General features: G+C 37.6%; 2 protein-coding genes across 2 annotated transcripts in view; one reads left to right on the top strand and one right to left on the bottom strand.

Annotated features, from left to right (window-relative positions):
• The window catches only part of LOC128590352 (nuclear body protein SP140-like protein), a 134,482-nt gene extending 118,768 nt beyond the window's left edge, over positions 1–15,714 (bottom strand). Inside the window, exon 1 of the mRNA XM_053597691.1 lies at positions 15,460–15,714. Within this exon, the coding sequence (XP_053453666.1) occupies positions 15,460–15,491 (32 nt within the window). The 5' untranslated portion in view covers positions 15,492–15,714. The remainder of the gene's footprint in view (positions 1–15,459) is intronic.
• LOC128590353 (60S ribosomal protein L7-like) lies at positions 2,165–2,909 on the top strand. Its single transcript, XM_053597693.1, has one exon. It carries the CDS (start codon positions 2,178–2,180, stop codon positions 2,892–2,894), a length of 717 nt encoding a protein of 238 aa, XP_053453668.1. The 5' UTR covers positions 2,165–2,177; the 3' UTR covers positions 2,895–2,909.
• Positions 15,715–17,117: the final 1,403 nt, after the last annotated feature.

Here is a 17,117-nt window from a genome sequence, read left to right as displayed (position 1 = left end):
AAAGCTTCTGCTTAGCCAAGGTTAATGGTTTAAAGTGTCTTTTAAGCAGGTGAAGGAGAGATTAAGAATCTCAACCCTATGGGGTTTGAGAAAAAAGCAGAGGCTTCCAGTCTCCATCTCATACAGCTGTATCAGCATTGTGATTAACATCTCATACCCCAAAGATCACCTGTTGCCCAGACAATATTCAGCAAGGTATATATACTGCTTTGGTTTTGGTTTCTTTCTTCTTTCTTTCTTTTTAGAGAGTGTTACTTTATTGCCCTTGGTAGAGTGCCATGGCATCACAGCTCACAGCAGCCTCCAGCTCTATGGGCTTAGGCGATTCTCTTGCCTCAGCCTCCCAAGTAGCTGGGAGTACAGGTGCCCACCACAATGCCCGACTTTTTTTTTGTTGCAGTTAGGCTGGGGCCAGGTTCAAATCTGCCACCCTTAGTATATGAGGCTGGTGTCCTACTCACTGAGCCACAGGCAACACCCTCTTTTTTTTAGTTTCAATATTTTTCCTCTAGATTTTTCTTTTCTTTCTTTATTTTTCTAGTTTAAATATAATTTTCCATTGTTGCCCTTTTTTAATAATAAGAACTTCATTTTTCCTAGTATTATTTCCTAGTATTATTATTATTGCCCCTATTATTTGGTTACCCCCCCAATTTTATCCCATAAGGTTTTCTATTTGTTTGTTTTGGTTCAATTTATAGTATTTTTGTCTTTCCTCTTTATTTAGTGGAGGTGAAATACTGTGTCTACCCAGGCTGACAAAGAGCTGCTGACCTTAAGGGAACCACCCAACCCAGTACCCCCAGATGTTGGGTTTTTTTAAGGTTGGATCAAAGTACCCTACTGTACACCTTTATTACTCCTGTCACCCTTGTTCTGCGCCTCTCTTCTTTTTGTCAATATTCCCTTTTACCAACCCCCTCTCTTTTCTCTTTTTCTTTTTTAAAAATCTTTTTTCCCTTCTTGCTCTTCAATCTTCTCATCCTTTTGGTCCTATACCAAAAGGACTCATTAAAACCTTAGGCCAGAAGCACAGGAACTTAAAGAGCAAGAGGAAATGAAAGGAAAATAGGGCAAGGAAACAGATAAAAGAAAACACTCATGAGGAAGAATCAGCAGAAAAATCCTGGCAACATGAAAAACCAGGCCAGAGCAACCCACCCAAGGGACCATGAGGTGGCTACTGTAGAGGATTCCACCTATAAAAAAAATGTTAGAAATGACAGAAGGGGAATTTAAAAGACAGATGGTGAAAATAATAATGGAAATTGCTGAAGAAGTGGAAAAAAATCCTTTTAACATAAGGACAGTTGCACTAGACTGTTTATCGCTCAATTTACAATAGCCAAAATGTGGAGACAGCCTAAATGCCTACCAATCCAGGAATGGGTTAACAAGCTGTGGTATATGTACACCATGGAATACTATTCAGCCATTAAAAAGATGAAGACTTTACATCCTTAGTATTAACCTGGATGGAAGTGGAAGACATTATTCTTAGTAAAGCATCACAAGAATAGAGAAGCATGAATCCTATGTAATCAGTTTTGATATGAGGACAATTAATGATGTAGTACATGGTGGGGGTTGGGGCATGGGGAAAGCAGAGAGACAGAGAAGTAGGGAGGGGAGTCAGGGAATGAAAGAGCAGAGAGTGGGAATGAGGGACGTGGGTGGGAGAAGGAAGAGCAGAGACAAAATACTAACAAGCCAAATTCAACATACACTAAAAGGATCATTCATGATATCAAGTGGGATTTACTGATGGGATACCAGGATGATTCAATATATGTAAATCAGTAAATGTAACATACAAAAGAATGTACCTCAACACAATAAAGGCTGCACCTGACAATACCATAGGTGATATCATGCTGAACAATAAGAAGTTGAAATCCTTTCCTCTAAGACCAGGAATAAAAAGGTATGCTCACTCTCAATACTTCTACTCAATATGGCACTGAAAGTCTGAGCCAGATCGTTCAGACAAGAAAAAGAAATAAAAGACATCCAAACCAGAAAGAAAGAAGTAAAACCATCTCTACTTCCAGATTACATGATCTTATATATAGAAATTCTTAAAGACTGCATAAAAATTATATCAAATAAATGAGTTCAGTAAAATTGCAGGATACAAAATCAACATCAAAAAATCAGCTCTTTTTCCGGCTGGAACCATGGCGGCTGTTGAAGAGAAGAAAAAGAAGGTTCCTGCTGTGCCAGAAACCCTTAAGAAAAAGCGAAAGAATTTCGCAGAGCTGAAGATCAAGCGTCTGAGAAAGAAGTGTGCCCAAAAGATGCTTCGAAAGGCAAGGAGGAAGCTTATCTATGAAAAAGCTAAGCATTATCATAAAGAATATAGGCAGATGTACAGAACTGAGATTCGGATGGCTAGGATGGCAAGAAAAGCTGGCAACTTCTATGTACCTGCAGAACCAAAATTGGCATTTGTCATCAGGATCAGAGGTATCAATGGTGTGAGTCCAAAGGTCCGAAAAGTGTTGCAGCTTCTTCGCCTTCGCCAGATCTTCAATGGAACTTTTGTTAAGCTCAACAAGGCTTCCATTAACATGCTGAGGATTGTAGAACCGTATATTGCATGGGGGTACCCAAATCTGAAGTCAGTAAATGAGCTAATCTACAAGCGTGGTTATGGCAAAATCAATAAGAAACGAATTGCGTTGACTGATAACAGTTTGATTGCACGATCTCTTGGTAAATATGGCATCATCGGCATGGAGGATCTGATTCATGAGATCTATACTGTTGGAAAACGCCTCAAAGAAGCAAATAACTTCTTGTGGCCCTTTAAGTTATCATCTCCACGGGGAGGGATGAAGAAAAAAACAACCCACTTTGTAGAAGGTGGAGATGCTTGTAATAGGGAAGATTAAATCAATAGGCTTATTAGAAGAATGAACTAAGGTATCTGCCCTGATTGTTTTTGTAATCTGGTCAGTTAATAAACAGTGACTGCTTTCAAATTGAAAAAAAAAAAAAAAATCAGTTGGTTTTTTGTATGCTAATAATCAACTGTCTGTAGAAAAATTAAACAATTGTAGTTATAGTAACATCAAAAAGAATAAAATTCTTTTTTTTTTTTTAATTCTTAAGGATAAATTTAACCACGAAAGTGAAGAAGAGGGGGCAGAGCAAGATGGCAGCTGAGTAACAGCTTCTTTGCACCTGGGCATGGTGAGATTGGGGAAAGAAGACTTCAGGCACCTATGATTTGAGACCTCTTCCTTGAAACATTGCTGTGGGGATACAAGGAGGCAGTGGTAGACTTCTGGACTCCAGGAGGAGGACGAAAGCAGTGGAGAAGTGGCAAGTGGTTGCATTTCATCTGAGGCTATGGCAGCTTTCACCGCTAAAGCTACTGCAGCAGTGAGATTGCAGATAGAGAAGGCCTTCCCTGTGAGTTGCTTTGGTTTATTGGAATTGAGCACTAAGTCGAGTTACCTTAGGAGACCTGAGGTGAGTGAACAAGTGACTTTGAGCAGTGCCCAGAGTCCAAGACTGAGCCACTGAGCTGGAACAGAGCTTTCATTGTTCAACTGAAGGCTGCACACAGCCATTGTGGGAGAGCTGCCCTGCAGGCTTGGTCCTCAGGGTCCCAGAGTGAAGCCCATGCTGGGAGACCTGGGGTGAGTGATCAAGTGACTCTGAACAGAGAGGTCAGGACTGAGACACTGGGAAAGAGCGGAGATTTTATCATTGAGGCAGTAAGAGAGCTGCCTTGCAGCCTTGGCCCCTGAGAGCATAGAGTGAGGCTGGTTTTGGCATGCCTGACAAGTGGATAGATACTTCAGGAGACATCCCAGTGACCCAGGCCTTCTGGGAAAGCCTCTGTTTAGCCAAGGGTCACAGTTTGGAAAGGTCGAGGAGTGTCCTTTAAGCAGGCTAAGAAGAGAGTCAGACTCTCAAGCCTGTGGGGTTTGAAGGCCAAGAAGTCAGCAGAGGCCTCCAGTTTCCATCTTATACAGCTGCATCAACATTGTGATTAGCATTTGATACCCCAGAAGTTCAGCTGTTGCCCAGGAAATATATATATATAATTTACTTTTTTTCCTTTCAACTTTTCCCCCCAGATATGTCTTTTTCTTTTTTCTTTCATTTTTCTTGTGTAAATATAATTTTTCATTACTGCCTTCTTTAATAATAAGAACTTAATTTTTGCTGTTTTTTTCTGCCTCTGTTATTTATCACCCCCCCTCCCAGTTTTATCCTGTAAGGTTTTTTGTTTGTTTGTTTTGGTTTGATTTGTAGCATTTTTTATTTTCTTCTCTATTTGGTGGAGTTGGGGTACTGCATCTGCTTAGGCTGGCAAAGAGCTGGAGGCATCAAGGGAACCACCCAACCCCCACCCCAAAGGTTACAGGTTTTTAAGGTGTAGGTCAAAGTACCCTGCTATACAGCTGTATTACTCCTGTCTTCCTCTTTCTGTGCCTCTCTTCTTTTTGTCAATCTTCCCTTTTACTCACTCACTTTCTTTCTCTTTTTACTTTTCTTTTTTTTAAATCTTTCCCCCCTTCTTACTCTTTAATCATCTCATCCTTTTAGTCCTGTACCAAAAGGACACATCAACATCTTTGGTCAGAGGCACAATAACTTAAAGAGCAAGAGGAAGTGAAACTTAGTAAATGTGGAACGTAAATGTCTTAGCACAATAACTAAGAAAATGCCAGGAAGGCTATGATAACCAGTGTGATGAAAATGTGTCAAACGGTCTATGAAACCAGTGTATGGTGCCCCATGATCACATTAATGTACACAGCTATGATTTAATAAAAAAAAAAAAAAGAAAGAAAAAAGTAGGGCAAGAAAACAGACAAAAAGAAAACATTCATGAGGAAGAAACAGCAGAAAAATCCTGGCAACATGAAAAACCAGACCAGAACAACCCCTGCAAGGGACCATGAGGTAGCTATTGCAGAGGATTCCACCCATAAAGAAACATTAGAAATGACAGAAGGGGAATTTAAAAGACAGATGGTGAAAACAATGAGGGAAATTGCTGAGAAAGTGGAAAATAATCAAAAGGAAATAAAAAAACAGCATTAAATTAGAAATGAATGATATGAAGAATATAGAAAGAATATAGCAGAGCTTAAGGAATTGAAACAGTCAATTAGGAACTTAAAGATGCAGCAGAAAGTATCAATAACAGATTAGACCATGAAGAAGAAAGAATCTCAGAGGTAGAGGACAAAGATCTTGAGCTAACTCAAATAGTTAGAATCAGAAAAGAAGAGAGAGAAAGCAGAACATTCACTGACAGAATTATGGGTCTTCATGAAGCATTAAAAAAATATGAGTTATAGGTATCCCAGAAGGGGAAGAAGAATGACCCAGAGGAATGGAAGCCATACTAGAGAATATTATAAATGAAAATTCCCCAAATATCACCAAAAATTCTGACACACTCCTTTCAGAGGGATATCAGACCCAAGTTCATCTCAACTCCAATAGAGCTTCTCCAAGACACATTGTTATGAACCTGTCCAAAGTCAGGACAAAAGAAAAGATTCTATAAGCTGCAAGAAATAAGTGCCAATTGACCTACTGGGGCAAATCAGGGTGACTGCAGACTTCTCAAATGAAACATTTTTAAGCCAGAAGACAATGGTCATCTATCTTTAATCTACTTAAACGAAACAATTTCTATCCCAGAATTCTATATCCTGCTAAGATAAGCTTTAAAATTGATGGAGAAATCAAATCTTTTACTGATATTCAAACATTGAGGAAATTTACCACAACAAGACCAGCTATACAGGAAGTACTTTAACCCATTCTACACACTGATCATCACAATGGACCACCAGCAAAGTAAGCACTCAGAAACTAAAGGACAAAACCTAGCTTCCACAATGATGCAAAAGATAAAACTGAGGAATGGACTTTCACACAATAAGATGAATAGAACACCACCACACTTATCAATTATCTCAATAAATGTTAATGGTTTGATTCCCCACTGAAGAGGCATAGACTGATTGGATAAAAAACCCACAAGCCATTTATTTTGCATCTGCAGGAAACACACCTAGCCTCAAAGGACAAATTAAAAATCAGAGTTAAGGGATGAAAACAATTTTTCAGGAAAACAGAATTCAGAACAAAAGAGGGATTTCAATCTTATTTTTAGATAAAGTGTATTGAAAGCAACTAAAGTAAAAAAAGATAAAGACAAACACTTCAATTAGTCAAGGGAAAAATATAAGAAGACATTTCAATTCTAAATATTTATGCACCCTACATAAATGCTCCCAGATTCCTGAAACAGAATTAGTCTGAACAATATGATATCCCATACACTGTAATTGCAGGAGACTTTAGCACTCCTCTTACAGAGCTGGACAGATCCTTTACACAGAAACAAAGATACAAGGGATTTAATTGTGACACTAGAACAACTATACTTGACAGACCAACATAGAATTCTCCATCCCAAAGCTAACGAAAATACATTTTTCTCATTGGCCCATGGAATGTTCTCCAAAATAGTTCATAATGTAGGACAGAAAACAAACCTCAAGAGGATCAAAAGAATTGAAACTTTACTCAGACCACAAATCTTTAAAGGTAGAACTCAACTTCAACAAAAATGTTCAACACCACATAAAGGCATGAAAATTAAAAAACCTTATGCTGAATGATGCTGGGTGCAGGAAGAGATAAAAGAGGAAATCATTAACTTCCTTGAGCATAACAAAAATGAAGACACAAGCTACCAAAACCCGTGGGATACAGCAAAAGCAGTCCTGAGAGGAAAAATTATCGCTTTAGATGCTTACATCGAAAAAAACCAACCAATCAAACAAACAAACAAAAAAAAACCAGAAAGAAAGCACATCAACAAACTCACAAACCATGTTATGGAATTGGAAAAAGAAGAACAATCCAATTCTAAACCCAGCAGAAGAAAACAAATATCCAAAATTAAATCAGAGATTAATGAAATTGAAAACAAAAGAATCATTCAGAAAATTAAGGAAACAAAAAGTTGGTTTTTGAAAAAATAAATACAACAGATAAACCTTTGGCCAGACTAACTAGAAATAGAAAAGTAAAATCTCTAGTAACTTCAATCAGAAATGATAAAAGGGGAAATAACAACAGATGTTACCGAGATATAAGAGATTATTTCTGAATACTACAAGAAACTCTATGCCCATAAATTTGACAATGTGAAGGAAATGGATCAATATTTGGAATCACACCCTCTCCTTAGCCTTAACCAAGAAGAAATAGATCTCCTGAATAGACCAATTTCAAGCACTGAGATCAAAGAAACAATACAATAATCTCCCAACAAAAAATACCCTGGTCTGGATGGCGTCACACCAGAATTCTATTAAACCTTCGAAGAAGAGCTTATTCCAATACTGCAGAAATTATTCTAAAAAATTGAGGAGGAAGGGATCTTCCCCAGCATATTCTATGAAGCAAACATCACCCTGATAACAAAACCAGGAAAAGACCCAACTAAAAAGGAGAACTTCAGACCATATTCACTAATTACTATAGATGCAAAAATTCTCAACAAACTCCTAGCCAATAGATTGCAGCTTATCATCAAAAAAGTCATACATCACGATCAAGTAGGTTTCATCCCAGGGATGCAAGGCTGGTTTAATATACACAAGTGCATAAATGTTATTCACCACATCAACAGAAGCAAAAACAGAGACCATATGATTCTCTTAATGGATACAGAAAAAGCATTCAATGAAATCCAGCATCCTTTTCTAATTAGAAGACTGAAAATTATAGGCATAGGTGGCACATTTCTTACACTGATTGAAGCAGCCATCTATGAAAGACCCACAGCTACTATTTTACTGAATAGAGTAAAACTGAAAGATTTCCCATTTAGAACTGGAACCAGACAAGGTTGTCCTCTGTTGCCACTAGTATTCAATATAGTGCTAAAAGTTCTAGCCAATATAATCAGGCAAGAGAAGAAAATAAAGGGCATCCAAATGGGAGCAGAGGAGATCAAATTGTCTCTCTTTGCTGATGATATTATTTTACACTTAGAAAACCTCCAAGACTCAATCACAAGACTCCTGGAAGTCATCAAAAAATATAGTAATGTCTCAGGATATAAAATCAATGTCCACGAGTCAGTAGCCTTTGTATATGCCAATAAAAGCCAAGTTGAGAGGCTAATTAAGGACACAACTCCCTTCACCATAGCTGCCAATAAAATGAAATACCTAGGAATATACCTAACAAAAGAGGTGAAGGACCTCTATAAAGAACTCTATTATGAAACCCTAAGAAAATAGAAGGACCTCTATAAAGAACTCTATTATGAAACCCTAAGAAAATAAATACCAGAAGATATTAACAAATGGAAGAACATACCATGCTCGTTGTTGGGAAGAATCAACATTGTTAAAAGGTCTATACTTCCAAAAGCAATCTACAGATTCAATGCCTTCCCTATTAAAATACCAGCATCATTCTTTCAAGACTTAGAAAAAATAATTATTCATTTTGTATGGAACCAGAAAAGAGCCCCAGAACCAGAAAAGGCAATTATTAGCAATAAAAACGAAGTTAGGGGCATCAACCTACCAGACTTTACCAAGGCTATAGTGGTCAGAACAACATGGTACTGGCACAAAAATGGAGATGTAGACATCTGGAACCAAATAAAAAAAACAGTAAATGAAACTAACATCTTATAGCACCCTGATCTTTGATAAACCAAAAAAAGAACATACACTGGGGGAAAGAATCTCTATTCAATAAATGGTGCTTAGAGAACTGGATATCCACATGTAAAAGACTGAAACTGGACCTGCACCTTTGTCTATTAATAAAAATTGATTCGAAGGTGTGAAATAAATCTAAGGTGTGAAACAACTAAAATCTTCAAAGAAAGTGCGGGGAAAACACTTGAAGATATCAGCCCGGGGAGACTTTATGAAGAATACTTCTGTGGCAATTGCAACAACAATAAAAATAACAAGTGGCACTTAATTAAACCCAATGGCTTCTGTACAGTTAGGGAAACAACAACCAAAGCAAATAGACAACCTACACAATGGGAAAGGATATTGGCATATTATGAATTGGACAAAAGCTTGATAATTAGGATCTACAGGGAACTCAAATTAATCAACATAAAAAGAGCCAACAATCCCTTATATCCCTGGGCAAGAGAAATGAATAAAACCTTCTCTAAAGAAGATAGACGAATGGCTAACTAGCATATGAAAAAATGCTCATCGTCCCTAATCATCAGAGAAATGCAAATCAAAACCACCCTGAGATATTACCTAACCCCAGTGAGAATGTCCCACATCACAAAATCTCAAAACCACAGATGCCGGCATGGATGTGGCTAGAAGGGAACACTTCTACATTGCTGGTGGAACTGCAAACTAATACAACCTTTTTGGAAGGAAGTATGGAGAATCCTCAAGGAACTCAAACTAGATCTCCCATTTGATCCTGCAATCCTCTTATTGGGCATCTACCCAGAAGACAAAAAATCCTTTTATCATAAGGAGATTTGCACTAGACTGTTTATTGCAACTCAATTTACAATAGCCAAAATGTGGAAATGGCCAAAATGCCCACCAACCCAGGAATGAATTAACAAGCTGTGGCATATTTATATCATGAATTATTTATTATTCAGCCATTAAAAAAGATGGAGAATTTACATCTTTTGTATTAAACTGGATGGAAGTGGAACACATTATTCTTAGTAAAGCATCACAATTGGAGAAGCAAGAATCCTATGAGGAAAATTGATGACCTAGTACACGTTGGGGGTTGGGGAAGGGAGGTGCAGGGAGAGGGAAGAAAGGAGGGGATGGGGGGTCACAGGATCTGACACACCTCTTGGGAATGGGTCACTATTATAAGAGGGACTTAACCTAACAAATGTAATCAGTGTAAACTGGTTCTTTGTACCCTTAATAAATCCCCAACAATATAAAAAAAAGAAAAGAAAATGAAGAACTTGGATGCCAAAAACTGTAAGACTCTGATGAAAGAAATTTCAGACTACACAAATAAAGGGGAAGATATCCTGTGTTCATGGGTCAGAAGAACTAGTATTGTTAAAATGTCCATACTACCCAAAGTGATCTATAGATTCAATACAATCTCTATTAAAATTCCAGTGACATTGGAATACAAACAATACTAAAATTTGTAGAGAATCAATAAATTCTTCAAATAGCCAGAGTAATCCTTATTTATTTTTCATTTTATATAATTAATAAAATTTTAAAAAGTTTTTGAGATTTGGTCTTACTCTGTTGCCTGGGCTAGAGAGCAGTGGCATCATAATAGTTGTTCACTGGCACCTCCAATCCTCATGCTTATGCCATCTTCCTACCTCAGCCTCCTAAGCAGCCAGGACTACAGGCACCACCATGCCCACATAATTTTTCTATATTTTCTATAGACAAGGTCTCACTGTGTTGCTCAGGATGGTCTTGAACTCCAGGGCTCAAGCAATCATCCTGCCTTGTCCTCCCAAAGTGCTAGGATTACAAGTGTGAACCACCACATGTGGCCCAAACCAATCTTTAGAAAGAAGAACAAACCTAAAGGCATCTCAGATATCAAACTACATTATAAAGCTATAGTAACATAAATAATATGTTGCTGGCATAAAAAGAGACACATAAACCAATGGAACAGAACTGAGAGCCCAGAAATGAATCAGCACACATACCAATATTTGATAATGATGCCAAGAACACACTATGCGGAAAGGGTAGTTTCTTCGATAAATGGTGTTGGGAAAACTGAATATCCATATACATAACAATAAAATTAGACCCCTTTCTTTTAACAGTAAAAAAATTTAACTTGAAGTGTGTTGAAGAAATACATGTAAAACCCAAACACATAAAACTCTTAGGAGCAAATATAGGGAAAAAGGTTTTTGACATTTGTTTTGGCAGTGATTTTTTGGATACAACACAAAAAACCACAAGGAAAAAAAGCAAAAATACACAAATGGGACTATACCAAACTAAAAATCTTCTGCACAGCAAAGAACAATAAACAAGATTACAAACATCCTATAGAATGGGAGAAAATATAGTATGTGCAAACCACCTACATGACTCATATGTTCAAAATATATAGCTAACATATATAACATATAACTATGTCTAATAGTTATATATATATAATATATATCAATTGTCAATTCATCGATTTATATATATATAAATTTATATATTATATATATAAAACTATGTTTAATGGTTATATATATAATTATATATAACTATGTCTAGTAATATATATATAACTATATATGTAACTATGTCTAATAGTTATATATCACATATAACTATGTCTAGCAACTGAAACATCTCAGTATTGAAACCAATAAAAATAGAACAATTTATCAGAACAGGGGTCACCTATACAGATCCACATATGGGAGGATATAGTGCAAGAGTCCCTATGATGTCGATGTGGCCTTGAGACAGGAACTGGCAGGCATTACTTTTGGTATTGCTGTAGCACTGCTTGAGGCAGGAAGTCTCAACAAGTCTCAAATTACTCTGAACAAAACAGGATGGAGGCAGGGGAAGTTCTAACAAATTAGGACCACAGTGGTAAACTACCTCCACCCCTATGAACATTTGTCCCCCTGTTTAGCCTATAACTCAGCTGCTGCTTAAATAGAAAGGCAACAGGAACCCGGTGGCTGGTTCTCTTCTGCAGGGAGAATTAGCCTTTGCTCTGTCTATGGAGTGGATTTTCTACAGTTTCTGAATAAATCTCGCTTTCACTTTATACTTTCAGTAGCTCCTGAATTCTTCCTTTTGTGAAGCCAAGGACTGATCTACTGGGACTGCCTGTGCCTCCCAGTGTTGGAGTCCCTTCCTGTGTCATTCTCACTCTCTCAGAATAACTTATATTTCTGTTGATCTTAGGCAACCTCAGTATACAATTTTCTTTTTTTCCTTTTTGCTTAAAACTTTCATCTTTTCATTTAAGGGAAGCAATTTACAGCTTCTCTGTAACCTATCAGAGTTGCCAGCATCACCACTTTTCAACATTAAGGCCACTACTAAGTAAAACAAAGGTTCCTTGGACAAAGGTACTGTGATACCAACAAGGGTTGATCTGATAACCAAGGCAGCTTCTAAGTGAGTAATGAGTGGTCACATGGCATCTATAGAATAGAGGTGCTAGACAAAGGTAGGAGTCATGTCCAAGGAGGGACTGAGAGGGGCTGCGTGAGATTTCATCACACTATTTAGAATGGCAGCCAATTTATAACTTATAAATTGTTTGTGGAATTTTTATCGAATATTTTCAGAACGTGCTTCACCATTGACAACTGAAACCATAGAAAATAAATTGTACGTATGGGAGAAATATTGTAGTTTATAATAGTATAAAGATACCAAATATCTATGAAGATGTCTAGAAGTACAAAACCTTCAGACAGAAAAATAGAAATTTTATAAAGAAAAGTTTTAAAATTAGTAATTTACACATACCATATACACGAGATGGAAGACATAACATTTTAAAGATGTCAGTGCTCTTCAGATGGATCCATAGACTCAATGCACTCCACGCAAAATCCCAATAAAATTTTGACAGCTGATTTGGGCACACAAAGACCCAAGATACTTTGGAGGAAGAGGAGAAGAGTTACTCTCCTATATATCAGAAGTCACTGGGAAGCTATCCCCATATGACAGTGCTGGGCTGGCATCAGCAGAGCCAAACATGGGCCAATGGCAGAGAAAAGAAAACATAGAAAGAATGTGGCCATTTAGTTAATGAAAAGGGTAGCACTGCAAATCAGCAGAGAAAAGGATGGTTTAACCAATAAGTTGTGTCTTCAGAAAAACTGTTAAAAATCAAAACAGAACCTTTAAATGGTAGTTCACATGGGAAACAGTTTGGTCTCAGGTAAGGCAGGAAATATGAAGAAACCATTTCACTCAGATTCTGTCACAGTAAGCGGGAGGTTTGGGGTGAAGCAGAGTGAGAGGTGCTGTAAATTAGGGCAGGCACAGGAAAAAACAAAGGAACATAGAATATAATCTGAAGAAGATAAGGAGAATATCCCCTTTGTGCTCAATACCACACAAAAACCTAAATAAAAATGAAAGAATGTGAAAACAGGATGATAAGTTGACAAAATATGGGTTAAATTGGAGATTGCAGGAATGCAGAAACAAATTAAGATCCCTCTCAAATAGAAACATGATCAATATTTTAGAAATTAGAAATAACAATAAATAAAAACTTAACTAAAAATTAAATAATTGTTAAGGAGGAAAAGTTCAAGGCAACCATTTTGAACACAAAGTAAAAAACTGAAAAGAAGAAAGTGCTAAGCAGCAGATAAGGGCTGTGAAGGCTAAAGTTGCACCAATATGAGAATAGTTTGGCCTAAAAGTGGAAAAAGAAGAAATTTTCAGAGATATTGGAGGATTAGCTTTTTGTGAGATAAAGGAAGAACAAATTTGTCACCTTGAAGAACATAAGAAGTAACTTAAAACTGGAAGTGCTCCAGAAATTTGTCAGCAATTTTGTTTATTACAATGAAGGTGCATCTGTCTTATGGAGTCAATACCATGATAGGTCTGTACATGAAATTTTGTGCCATAACAAGATAAAAGTTGCTACTCACAAAGTTCAAAGACAATAAAATATATTTATACTTACTGGACTATTTTGTGAACTTTCTTATGTCATGAAAGAAAGAACAAACACTAACTGATTAACACTGGTGAAACATAATTTATTGACAGAACAGGGACTTGAAATGGCTGATAAATATGAAAAACTGCAACTTCACACAAAATCAGGAAATACAAAGTAAAACAGGATGAAAATCTTTATTCATCAGCTTTGCAAAGTTTGGCTGTATGTGGGGAGATGGCTTGTCTGTCTCGTTTGCTATTGGTAGGAAAATACACTGACTCAGCCACTTGGACGTGTAATTTGGCAGAATCTATAAACAAGGATCCCTCCTGCTCAAATAATTCTACTTTTTATGTTTTTTTTTCACAAGTTAAATACCTGTATACATGCAAAAGAAATATATAATCATTGTTATTACAGCTTGTTGGACAAAGGGAACAAGTGGAAATAATCTAAATGATTTCCAATTGGGAAAGGGTTAAAAAATTGTGGTATGTCAATTCTATGGAATAGCATGTAGCCATTAAAAATAATGAGGTAGGTTTACATGTATTAAGGTGAAAAGATCTTTAAGATTTCCGCTATTAAGTGAAAATGCAGAACAGCATGTGAAATATAATCCCATTTATTACAAGATGGGAACAGAAAGTTTATATTTATGAAGACTCATTGTATATAGGTAAATGCATAGGCAAAGATGTAGAAGGCTAAACTCAGACTCCCCACCAGCCAGAAAAGGAAGCTACTGGTCAGGGGTGAGTGGTAAAGAGGGTCTTTTCCTCTCTATACTTCTACATTGTTTGAAGCTTTATGAACAAGCATGTATAATATATTTATTTTGTGTTAATTTTTTTAATTAAAGAAATTAAGCAGTGTTATTTCTGAACCAATTCCTAGAGGAAGGTAGTATTTCTTTTTTTTTTTTTTATTGTTGGGGATTCATTGAGGGTACAATAAGCCAGGTTACACTGATTGCATTTGTTAGGTAAAGTCCCTCTTGCAATCATGTCTTACCCCCAGAAGGTGTGGCACACACCAAGGCCCCACCCCTCTCCCTCCTTCCCTCTCTCTGCTTTTCCTCCCCCTCCCATGACCTTAATTGTCATTAATTGTCCTCATATCAAAATTGAGTACATAGGATTCACTATCTCTTATCTTTTTAAAGATATCCCACCTCTTAGAAAAGAAAATTCAAGTAAAAAAAAACAAAACCTATTTAGCTTGCACTAGTCTTTTGCCATCCTAGACTTTTTCTTTCTTTCCCCTCTTTTGATCAAAATCAGGGGAGGGAGAACTCAGACCCTGAACTGGTTATGGGAATAGCCCAGGAGTCACAGGAACCACTGGTACCAAGACTGGTGAGACCACAGCATCCAATGTTTAAAGTAAACCAGGTGTTTACCTGGAGCATCTATGTTCTAAACTACATTCTTTGACATGACCTATGTGAAAGTAGAAGAAAGCAGAGGGACACGAGAGGGTTCCAAGTCTATGGGGAAGTGTGAAATCCCTGCCTTCCTGAAAGGACTCCTGTGTTCAGAGAGCCCTGGCTAGCAGAGCAGCAGCCGCAAAATCAGGAAATTACATATATCATGGGAAGCAGGACTCACACCAACAGTTAAAAAAAAAACAATTTCCTTATTACCTACTCTTTCTTCTCATTTAATACCTGTGTCCTTGCAAAGCAGGACTGGACTCAGGTAAAGCTTCAGACATGCTTCAGACATGAACTGGACTAGAGGCATGATGGCAGCAATATTGCCAGACACGAGGAGGGAGATAAAGACTCACCTGATGCTCAGGTCACGGCTGCCACTTGCCATCCTCAGATCCTGGTTTCTGATCCCTTCAGTCTGCCTGGCCTGGGTCCAGGGTGTCTGCCCAGGCTCTGAGTAGAAAGTCTGCTGACAGTTCGATTTATCCAGAGAAGGCTCCGCCCCAATGAGGAAAAGAGAAGTGAAAGTATTTATTGAAGTTCACATGCTGTGGACACCATGTCTCCCCTCCTTCACTCCAGGGGCTTCCCAGCTTTCCTGAAATGTGACTGAGAGAGGGGGAGAAGCTCTGAGCAAGGCCTCATGGACAAGGGAAGGAGGACCTCAGGATGAGCAGGGCCTGCTCCCAGAAGCCCATATGTTTATGCAAAAAACAGCAAAAAAATCCTAAGCAGGAGGCTGGAGTCAAGTTGGTGAGAGTGATTAACATTTCAGGGGCTAGCAAAAATAGAGATAGAGAGCTCTTGAAAAGATCAGAGAACCTAGAGATGAACCCAGCCACATATGGCCATCTGATCTTTGATAAGCTTAACAAAAGCATGCCCTGGGAAAAAGAATCCCTATTTAAGATATGGTGCCAGAGGAACTTGTTCGTCACATGTAGAAGACTGACATTGGACTTTCACCTCTCACCACTGACAAAAATTGACTCTTGCTGGATAAAAGATTTAAATTTAAGATATAAAACAAAAATTTTAGCAAGGAAGTGTGGGAAAATTCTTGACAAAATTGGCCTGGGAAATGACTTTATGCACAAGACACCCTTGACAATTGCAGCAATACCAAATATAAATAAATAGGACATGATCAAACTAAAAAGGCTTCTGCACAGCTAAGGTACTACAACAAATGCAAACAGATAGCCTTCAGAATGGGAGGAGATATTTGCATGCCCTGAATCTGACAGAGGGCTGATAACTAGAATCCACAGAGGGCTTAAATTAATCAACAAGAAAAGAAGAAACAACCCTATTAATATGTGGGCAAGAGACTTGAACAGAAACTTCTCTGAAGATGACAGACAAATGGCCAAAAAACACATGAAAAAATGCTTATTGTCCGGAATCATCAGAGAAATGAAAATCAAAACCACTTTGAGATATCACCTAACTCCAGTGAGATTAGCTCACATCACAAAATCTCAAATCTGCAGATGTTGGCATGGATGTGCGGAGAACATCTGGTGCTGCTGGTGAGATTGCAAACTAATACATCTCTGTGGAAAGAAGTATGGAGAATTCTCAAAGAATTAAAAGCTGACCTTCCATTTCATCCCACAATCCCATTACTAGGTTTCTACCCAGAAGAACAAAAATCACTTTAACAAAGGGATTTGCACCAGAATGTTTATTACAGTTCAATTCACAATTGCCAAGATGTGGAATCAACCCAAGTGCTCAACAACCCATGAATAGATTAACAAACTGTGGTGTATGTATACCATGGAGCACTACTATTAAGCCACAAGGAAAGATGGAGACTTTACAACTTTTGTATTTATCTGGATGGAGTTGAAACACATTCTTCTTCATAAAGTATTGCAAGAATGGAAAAAAAGTACCCAAGGTTCTCAATACTAATACGAAACCAATATATAAATAACTACATGCCTACACACAAAAAACCCTACAAGTATAGTCTTGCAAGGGGAAGGGCATAGGAAGGGAGAGGGGC

This window comes from Nycticebus coucang, chromosome 7 (assembly GCF_027406575.1).
Source record: "Nycticebus coucang isolate mNycCou1 chromosome 7, mNycCou1.pri, whole genome shotgun sequence".
NCBI lineage: Eukaryota > Metazoa > Chordata > Mammalia > Primates > Lorisidae > Nycticebus > Nycticebus coucang.
The sequence above is the reverse complement of the archived record's forward strand: the minus strand, read 5'-3'. Positions and strand labels throughout refer to the sequence as shown.

Bases quoted from the DNA above. Each gene is read 5' to 3' on its own strand.
- LOC128590353 (XM_053597693.1), top strand. From the start codon at position 2,178: ATGGCGGCTGTTGAAGAGAAGAAAAAGAAGGTTCCTGCTGTGCCAGAA.